Source organism: Typopeltis vanoorti, chromosome 21 (genome assembly GCF_054136105.1).
Source record: "Typopeltis vanoorti isolate ZY-2024b chromosome 21, IOZ_Tvanoo_1.0, whole genome shotgun sequence".
NCBI lineage: Eukaryota > Metazoa > Arthropoda > Arachnida > Uropygi > Thelyphonidae > Typopeltis > Typopeltis vanoorti.
In genome coordinates, this window is record NC_143569.1 from 69307413 (window position 1) to 69318242 (window position 10830).

Genomic DNA, 10830 nt, shown 5'->3' on the forward strand with positions numbered 1-10830 from the left:
TATTTAATATTTGTTCGTTATAACCAATCTCTTCAAAATCCTTCAAATTGCTAGACCTCACTTTGTTGTCATGATTATTAAAAAACAGTTAAAATGATTCTAATGCTAGACAGAATGAACATATGAATTGTATATGATGAATATCTAATAATGGGAATCACTGCCAATTTATATTGATACAGATATAAATATAAAAAAAAAAAAATCAAATGATATAATAAGGGATAAACATCCCTGCTTGTCAACATCTATGGTGTGTGTGTGTGGAGAGAGAGAGAGAGAGAGAGAGAGGGGGGGGGGGAGAAAGGAACTAGCATTTCATCTCAAGTGATAGCAATTCATCTCACTCCACTCCAGATTTATAATTGTCTACATCACTGCTCCATGATGTTATTCCTTAATCTTCCTTGATTTCATAACACAGAAGGAAATAAATTCTTATAAACAATAGTGTTACTATTTAAAATTTTTTTGTAACACAAGCATACCTGTTACTAAAGCCATGCCATCATGACTCCATCGTCCTGATAAAACAGCACCCCTATGGGCATCTATACTTCTCTCTATCCTTCCATTTCTTGCGACTAAGTGAAATTTACCTAAAATACAAATATTAAATGATCATAAAAATTCTATAATAAGGAATAATACATAAAATTATGAAATGAATGAAAATCTAAATGATCACTAATATTTAATGAAACATTTTATTTTTTGTTTATGACGCTGAGAGGTATTTATTTTGTTACTTTGTTTGGTCTTTTTCTTTCCAGCAAGATAATCATTTTTATACTGCTCAGAATGGATGGTGATCATTTCCAATTTCAAATTTCCTGCAGTATTTTCTATCCTAAATGAGTTTGAAGACATTCCTATCAACAATAATCTAACTAATAAGACTTTTTTTTTTGTATGCTTTCTCCAATAAATGTATGCATATTTTTATACTACAAAATTTTAATAATGATTTGCTTTATACAGAGCAGAAATACAATAGGCTTTTATCATTATTATTAGCATTGTCCTTTTCTCCACATTTGCCAAACATTATTTGTAAATCTGCAATATTTTTTTTTCTTCAGGACAAATGTTCTGCTGCATGACTCAAAGAATAACTTCATTCCCTGCACATATCAAATGAAACTACAGACAAAATATTTTAAAATATTTTTAATTGTATGTTGCAATGTTCAGAATATTGTGCATGTTTATGCATTCACGTGCACATTTGGCTAATTAAGGCTAGGATGTAGTCAGACAAGTTGATACTTCATCATCATCATCATCATCATCAAATTCCTGCCATGTACCCTCAAAGGGTGTACAGGATATGACAGTACTACATGAAAAAATTACATCATTACTAACTTCCTATCTACAATTTTCCTCCAAATCAGTCTGTTACTTGTCAAGACTCCAACATTATCAGATCTTATATTTCTACTGTCTAAGGCACTTTGTACCGTATCAATCCACCTATATCTTGGTCTTCCTCTGGGTCGTTTTCCTGCCAACCTGGCAGAGAACACTTGTTTTGCTAATCTTTCCTCTCCCATTCTATTTAAGTGACCATACCATCTGAGATTAGCTCTGCTAACGCATTCCTGGATGCTGACAATGTCAAGTTCTTTCCTAATATCCTCATTTTTAATATGATATTGCCATTGATGCCATCTGTTCACGCCTCTAATCTTTCTCAGGACTTTCATATCTGCGGTCTCTAGTCTTTGGTCAAGTGTTTTACTTCTGACCCAGCTCTCAGATCCATAAGTTAAAATTGGTTTGAACACAGTCTTGTATACAGCTAATTTAGTGTTCCAACTAATTTCTTTCTTATTCCATATGAATTTATTCAATTGACTTCCCACGATACCAGCTTTGCTGATTCTGTTGTCTATTTCTATATTTAGTTTACCATCTTCAGTAAAAATTGTGCCTAAGTAGCTGAAATGTTTTACTTGTTCCACAGGTTCTCCATTCACAACACAATTGACATTTTCAATGATTCTGCCTATTTTCATTGTCTTTGTCTTTTTATTGCTGACCTTCATACCATATCTATTACAACAGCTATTCAATTTAGTCAGAGAATCTTGCAGACTTGTAGCGGATTTATTTAGAAGTATAACATCATCCGCATAAAGCAAAGAGCTGACATTAACATCTCCAATTTTGATATCAGGTTTAATACCACATTCCTTCATAATGTGATCCATATAGATAATGAATAACAGAGGGGATAATGTACATCCTTGTCTCACACCAGATTTAACATTAAACCATCTTCCTGTACTACCTTCAATTCTAACTGCTGACTCACAACTCAAATAAAGACTAAGTATTGCTTGATATAATGCCCCATTGACACCATATAACTGCAGCGTATTGAATAGCTTCTCTCTTGGCACCTTGTCATATGCCTTTTCCAAATCGACAAAACTTAAATACAGATCTTTGTTATATTCCCATGCTTTCTCGACTATTTGTCGTAAAGTGAAGATCTGATCCTGACAGCCTCTATTTGGCCTGAATCCAGCTTGTTCTTCACCAAGCTTTTCTTCCACAATTCTTCTCAACCGTTTCTCAAGTATACTTGCATAGATCTTGCCAGGAACACTCAGTAGGGAAATACCTCTGTAATTCTCACATTCAGTTTTATTTCCCTTTTTATATATGGGTACTATGAGAGCTCTACTCCAATCATCGGAAATTTGTCCCTCTGTCCAGGCTTTCTGAACTATGCAGTGCAGCCACTGTAAGACTCTTATACCACCATACTTCAGCATTTCTGGTCGAATATCATCTACTCCTGCTGCCTTTCCACATTTCAAGCCTTTGATGGCTTTTTCTACTTCAAGTATGGATATGTATTCCTGACTGCATGCCTGGTCAGTGTTTTTTATCACTGTGCTGTCATCACTGCTTGTTTCATTTAGCAGTTTTTCAAAGTAATTACTCCATACTTCAAGGATATCTTTTTCTCCGGTTTTCATTTCACCTTTATCATCTCTAATTCCTTTTACAGCACTCTTTCCTCCATTCCTAAGCTTCTTCAACAACCTCCAGAATATTTTGCCACCTTCTTGATATTTATTTTCTATATTCTTGCCAAAGTCCTCCCATGACTTTTGTTTAGCTAGTTTTACACACTGTTTAGCTTTCTTACATTTGTCTCTGTATTCTGTAAGAGTAAAAGCTGACTTATTTGCCAGGAACTTTTGATATGCTTTCTTCTTTTCCTTCACTGCCTCTTTAACTTCCTGTGTCCACCAGGGAGTTCTGATTTTTTTATCTTTGCACACAACCTCACCACATGCCTTTCTGGCAGAATCAATCAATGTTTCCTTCAGAGTTTGCCACTGAATCTCCAAGGTTTGATTCCTGTTCTCAAACTCTTTCATTTTCTTTTCAATAATATTTCTGTATTTTAGTCTACAGTTTACATCTGAGAGCTGCTCAACTTTTATTCGCTTTAAAACTTTCTTACATGTTATTCTTTTCAATATGAAATTCAATTTTATCCTGCTCAAGACTAAATAGTGATCACTTCCAATTTCAAATCCTCTGTACACTCTGGTGTCCTGCATCAGGGAGAAACTATCAACAATAACATAGTCAATGAGACTTTTCTTATTCCTAGCCTCTTCTCTCCATGTGAATTTGTGCACATTTTTATGTTGGAACATGGTGTTAGTAATAACCAGTCCATGTCCTGAGCAGAAATCCAACAGATATTTGCCATTATTATTAGCTTTGCTCTTTTCTCCAAATTTTCCCAAAATATTTTTGTATGTCTCACAATCATTTCCTACTCTACTATTTAGATCCCCAACAAGGACCAACTTTTCGTTTTTCATTGTGTCAGTTGCTTTTTCTAAAGCCTCAAAAAATTCCTCCACTTCTACCTTAGTAGAACCTTCTGTGGGACCATAGGCACAAATAAGTCTCATTGTCCAGTTCCCCATTCTCATATTTGCCCAGATTACTCTACTTGAGACTGATTGCCATTCAAGAAGATTAGCCTCGTATTTTGTGTTGAATACTATGGCTACTCCTTCTTTTCCTTGATTGTTATTGCCTGAATATAACATTTTGTATTTATTGCTCAGAAAGATCTCACCAGTTTTGGTCTTTTTTGTTTCAGTCACCCCTATTATGTCGATCTGGTACTTATCTAATTCCTCAGCTAGCTCCATTTCTTTGCCATTCAGGCTTCTTACATTGATAGTACCGATCTTTAACTCTGGTGATGTTGAGTTGGGGTTTGTTTTCAGATTTGTTCCCGTAGCTGACTTTTCGCTGTTCGCCCTGGTTCCCTGGCGAAAACAACGGGGGCCTTGTTTAACCGGGCGACGCCCCAGCCGGCATGAAATTTTGTCATGTTGTACCATCATTTTTTATTTTGGTTTAACCAATAAGAATACAATTTGGTCGGCTAAATCCCAAATTGCCAGCCCATCCTCGTTCGTTCAGTATCAAAGTAGATACCCAACAGGGTGCACCACGAGAAGGTGAGGATTGGACATTAGGTCAGAAGCCCTGGTCGGTTCTCCGCATTCCTTTAAAGGCTATGTGGAGGTCTCCTCTCAGTTATACAGCTTTGACCCTTAAGCACCCCAAGTTGATACTTGGGTTTAATATTTAGATGTTTAGGATCTAATGATATTTCCAAAGACTCCTCGATTTTTCTCTCCATTTTATCACAGCAATGGGTAATAGTTCTGGTTTATCTCATAACACGATGTCTCATTTGAAAAGCATCTTGTGGCAGCTGAAGAAACCACATGTGAAGACAAAGCTGAGGCTTCGCTCCTATTCAATATCTCAGATGTGTTCTTCAATACATTGTTCAATTGATTTTTCTGTCTGTCCATAGTAAGATGACTGGCAATCTCACTACAGCCAGTAAACATCTGGAGACAAAGCTGAGGCTTCGCTCCTATTCAATATCTCAGATGTGTTCTTCAATACATTGTTCAATTAATTTTTCTGTCTGTCCATAGTAAGATGAATGGCAATCTCTCCATAGCCCTTGATAAAGGGGGCATATACTACTTTGATTTTATATTCCTTAAGTATTTTTGCCAATTTTATGAAACAGAGCTAATATATGGAAGCATGTGAATCTTCTGTTTTCTTCTTCATTAGAAATTTCTCTGGTCTCATGTTGGTTGAGTGGTCTGGAGATGATGTGGTCATTATAATCATTTTGAAGGAAAGTGTTTTTTAAATGTTGAATTTCTTTGGCTAGTTCATCCTTGTCAGTGATGAGTCAGTGGGATCTTTCTCCTAGTATGGAAATAATATCCAATTTTTGATGTCTATAATGATGGGAAGAGACATGTAGATCTCTGTCAGTATGTGTAGGCTTTTAAAATATAGAGACTTTTAATTTTCCTTATTCCTTAGTTAGTCGAAGGTCCAGAAATGGGAGTGAACCATTATATATATATATATATATATATATATATATATATATATATATATATTTTTTTTTTTTTAAATAACGAAACCTGTGGTGCAATCGTAATTAAAAGAAACACACGTATTAACTACATGAACATTTATACAAAGAAAGTTCTGAAGCCCTACTACACAGACCAAACTTAAACCGCAACAACGTTCTTACTATTCCTAAAGTATGGGAAATTGTCATACAAAATTGCGGTAAATATTTTTTTTTTTTTTTTTTACTTCTGTAACACGTTATGCACATTTAATGAGATTCTGTTGTAATCATGCATCCTAACTGTATGTTATTCCTATTATTGTTTTAAATTACTGTACTGATGATATCCTAAGATACTTAGGATGAAATATTTACAATTAAATAATTTTCACTGTGGTTAATACATGTGTTTCTTTTAATTATATATATATAGCCCTTGATTTTCAAAAGTATCAGCTTATTTGAAAAAGAGTTTTACAAACATCTATTGCAATGTAAAATTTGAATCCACAGTCTGTTCATGGAAACAGCCATTCAGACTATCTAATAGGATCACTCACCAGAAAAATCATTTTAGATATATATATATATATATATATGTATATATATAAAAAAAGAGATAAAAGAAATAAAAAAGCAGAGATTATATATATCAGATAATTTAAATCACATATCCAATTTCCTAAATCAAAATTAAAAATATTCAATTATATTTTCAGAGATGCTGGAAAGCAAGTGTCCTTTTGTATCACAGCAAGTACCACTAATGAAATCAGAGCACTGTGATAAAGGTTGTCTGAGTATTTTAAGTATTATCTCTGAACGAGAACTGTCAATTATTATTATTATTACCCAAGACCCCCATGGAGTCAAAGACTCATCTAGGAGGTCCTTGTATTAAACACACAGCTCATCATACCGTGCTTGAAACACACTCAAATTCTCTGCAGACACCATACTCTCAGGCAAGGCATTCCAATCATTCACAACTCTGCATGAAAAAAAAAAAAACCTGCTTCTCACTCCCCTACTCACACCCTCTTTATACAATTTCCAGGGATGACCACTGGTTCTCCCCTAATTTCCCCCTATTTTCTGTATAACCTCTCCAGCACTGATCCTATAACAACCCCTTAATAACTTGTAGGTCTCTATCTTATCCCCCCTCTTCCTCCTGTCCATAAGATTCTGCAAGTTGCATCTTCTCAATCTTTCTTCATACTCGACATTCCAGAGTTTAGAAACAACCTTAGTCAGTCGCCTCTGGACCCTTTCCAACATCTCTTCATCCTTCTGAAAACCAGATGACCAAATCTGGGCACAATAGTCCATGTGTGGTCTAATCAAAGCCTTATACAATGGAACAAGAATCTCCCTATTTCTACAAGTCAGTGTCCTCCGCATCATTCCCAGAAGCTTTTGTGTTGTCTTCATAATTTTGGCTATGTGTACCCTAAATTTCAGATCTTATCCACTATCACCCCCAGATCTCTTATTTCCTCCACCTCCGACAATATATCCTCACCAAGCATAAATTCTGCATCCCATCTTTGTTTTCCAAATTTTAAAACCTTACATTTTGCAACATTGAACTCACATCCCCATTCCTGGGCCCAATCACTCAATTTATTCAAGTCTTCTTGTAAGGCCACAACATCTTCTCTGCTCTTCATGGTTCGTCCCAACTTTGCATCATCTGCAAACAACTGAATATCTCCATCCAAATCTTCACCAGTATCATTAATATAAAGTTAAATAACAATGGCCCTAAAACAGACTCCTGAGGCACATCACTAGTAACTTTCCTTTTCCTGGATATCGCTCCCCCATACACAACTTGTTGATACCTATCAGAGAGCCAGTCTCCGATCCAATGCACCAATCTAATATCCAACCCCATCCACTGCAGTTTGACTATCAACTTATCATGTGGTAATCTATCAAAAGCCTTTGCAAAATCTAAGTATATTACTATGTATCCTTCTCCTCTGTTCATGGAAGCAGTCACCTTATTGTAATAAGTAAGTAGATTACTAAAACATGACCTCCCTTTAGTAAATCCATGCTGTCCATGAAAGATAACACCATTGTTGTCAACCCAATTCTGAATCCTAATTCTTACAAGCTTCTCCAACAACTTAACTACAACACCTGACACACAGATAGGCCTATAGTTTGATGCTTGAGTTCTATCACCTCCTTTATGAAGTGGCACAATCTTGCCCTCCTTCCACTCCTTAGGAACTTGACCCAGTCCAAGACTCATATTAAAAAAATATGTCAAGGCCAGTGTCAACTCTCTGGCACATTCTTCAGAATACATGGTGATATATTATCAAGTCCCACAGCCTTATTAACATAGAGTTTGCTCAACTCCCCATACACCTCTTGCTCACTTACAGTCAGTCTCTCTTCCCCCCATCATCAACTGCTCTCAATCTCTCCATGAAGTCACATTCACAAGATTGAAAGACCATTATGAACTGCTCATTAAGTATCTCCACCACACCTTCTGCAACAGCTGTCTTTATACCATTTTCTCCAATCAATGTCATCCTTCCATAATCATTCTTTCTTTTGCTGGCTACATAATTGAAAGAACTCCTTAGGATTCTTTTTGGCTTCATTAGCTAACTGCTGTTCATACCTCTCTTTAGCTACTCTCACCAACCAAGTCACCTGCCTTGCCTGGTCTTTGTAGTCCTCATGGAATTGGTTATTTCCACTTCTCTTATGCCCTCCATAATGCCCTTTTTTTCTGTATTGCATGCTTAATCTCTTTATTCATCCATTTCACACCTACCTACCTTATTTAACCTTCTCATCCTTGGAATACATTTAGACATTGCATCTACTAGATAGTTTTCAAAAATCCCCCAAGCTGCAATGATCTCTTTTCCAGCTAACTCCTCATTCCATGCTACACCTGCAAGCTGTCTCCTGAGCTCTTCATAATCACCCCTTGTAGTTCCACATATACCCTTTTCTTACAGAGGTCCTCACACTGCTGGCAACCACCCAGGTAATCACCTCATGGTCACTCTCACTAATTGGTGGGTGATTTGACACTTCATTTATAATTACATCTTCTGATGAGATGACCAAATCCAAGATCCTCAATCCTCGTGTGCCCTCTGTTACATATTATCTGAGGTAGTTATCCCTCAAAAACTTAAGAAACTCATTTTCTTTACTTCCAGTTGCTATCTCATCATTCCAGTCTATATTGCCATAATTAACACATTCACTGCCAACTACGAATATACTCATAGTTGGTATATGAGCCCCCACAAGCCAGCTACAAGTATACTCGTATGATGCTTACCGCCGGGGGAACGAGATTACCCGTACTGAACTTGAAGAAGTGAAAATGCTTGGCGTGTGGGGCTAGCAGCAAAATTGTGTATACTCATAGTTCGTATATGAGCCCCCACAAGCCAGCTACGAGTATACTCGTATGACACTTACCACCGGCAACGAAATTACCCATACTGACCTTGAAGAAGTGAAATTGCTTGGCATACGGGAACAAACTATGCCGAAGTAACATGGGCAGCCGAACATGTTAAAATTGCCCATAATGATCACTCTTTTCTTATTTGCTTGGCTAATTTGATTATACATTTCATAGTCACTACCATCCACATTTCCTGGTCTATAATAACATCCAACCCAAGTATTTCATTCAATTCACCTCTATCTCACTCCATACTGCCTCAAAACACTGGCACTATTTCCCTCTTACATCTCTACTTTGTATGGACATAACTTTTTCTCTATCATCAGTAGCACTCCCCCTCCCTTTTTACCCCTTCTATCCTCATGAAATACATCATATCCTTCCATCTCTATTCATGTCAGGATGTCGTTCTCATCTAACCATGTCTCACTTATTCCAACAATTTTTGGGTGAACAGACTCAATTAGTGCAACCATTTCATCTGTCTTGTTTCTTACACTTCTAGGATTTGTATATAAACACAACAGTTAATTACTGGATTTACAGCTAGTTCCACTGATAACACTCATTCGATGTAATCTCTCCATGCTCGACTGAGGCCATTTCCCTTTTTTTCTTATTCGTTTTAGAACCCTCTTCAATTCCAACTGTTTCCTCTTGATCCCAGGTCATCCCATTCCTTTCCTGTCTACACATGCTCTCACATCCTCTTGGAGCATCCACCTTTCTCACGCTGTGAACCCCTGTCCACCCTGAGCCTCCCCGTTTCCCTGTTCATCTTGAACACCCATTCTCTCATTTTCCAAATTCATGCCACTTACTTCCTCATTCATAACCACCTCCTCAATCTCTCCTGTCATACTCTCCTGCTCTTCCACATCACTTCCCACTTGATCTGATTCATTCTCTACGTTCAAGCAACAGTCTCTCTAAGTGACTCACACCATAACCACTCAAATGCAGTCCATTGCTCCAATACAGTTCACTTTGTCCTTCAAACTCAATATTCAATGCAATATTCATTTTAATATTAAAAAAAAAAAATTAACTGAAATAAACTACTACATATCTTATTAACTTCTGTTTACCATCAGTAGATGTAATGACAAAAATTTCCCCTCCAGTCTGTTTCTTCATTCCACCTCCTCCATGGCGAGGAAACCAGTGAATATCTGTGGGAAAGAGCCCATCAGGAAAGTCAGCTATTTTGGTTGTTTCATTGGTTACCAAATTCCAGCCAAGAAGAAGATGATCATCTCCACAAGATAATACTTCTTCTGTTGTATACCATGTTACACAACTGACTAGATCATGATGTAAAGTATATTAAGGAAAACATACATAACTTTCTGAGCATAAAAGCAATGACATGCAAAATTTATTTAGCTAATGATCGCATCAGATGTATATTGTAAATGTTAATTCTAGTCCTTTCTCATTTACTAAGTCAGAGGGAGTTAGGCTCTTTCTCTTTCACATACCTAAAATAAGTTCAGTGAATATTTAAATCCATTCTATCATTATTTTGTACCTGCTGACTCAATTATGTAAGTTTTATACCATTATCAACTGAAAAAGGAGCTTACTTGTCTCCATCAAAACAACCCTCCCTTTTTTTTTTAAGTGACAAGTCCATCCATGAAAGATTGTATACCAAAAGCACTGTATGAGGATTAGATAATATCTAAGGATTAGATAATCTGACAACTCTGGTGATAAGGCTCATATATGCATTTGAATTGATTGAGAGTTAGGTGTCATGAGAAAGTGTTGTTCAGTGAGAGTTTAGAAGTGCAGATCAGGAAAACTAGAATTCTTTGGAGGAAACAGGCAAGAAAGAGAGAGAGAGAGAGAGAGAGAGAGAGAGAGAGAGTGTGTGTGTGTGTGTGTGTATGTGTGTGTGTGTGTGTGTGTGTGTGTG

General features: G+C 36.6%; 1 protein-coding gene across 1 annotated transcript in view; it reads right to left on the bottom strand.

The window, feature by feature from the left end:
• Positions 1-10518, bottom strand: part of Oseg5 (intraflagellar transport protein Oseg5) — a 158406-nt gene extending 147888 nt beyond the window's left edge. The window contains exons 1-2 of the mRNA XM_090410923.1: positions 9998-10518; positions 489-599 (exon numbers count right to left, since the gene is read on the bottom strand). Coding sequence (XP_090267049.1) covers positions 489-599; positions 9998-10046 — 160 coding nt within the window. The 5' untranslated portion in view covers positions 10047-10518. The remainder of the gene's footprint in view (positions 1-488; positions 600-9997) is intronic.
• Between the last annotated feature and the right edge of the window lie 312 nt (positions 10519-10830).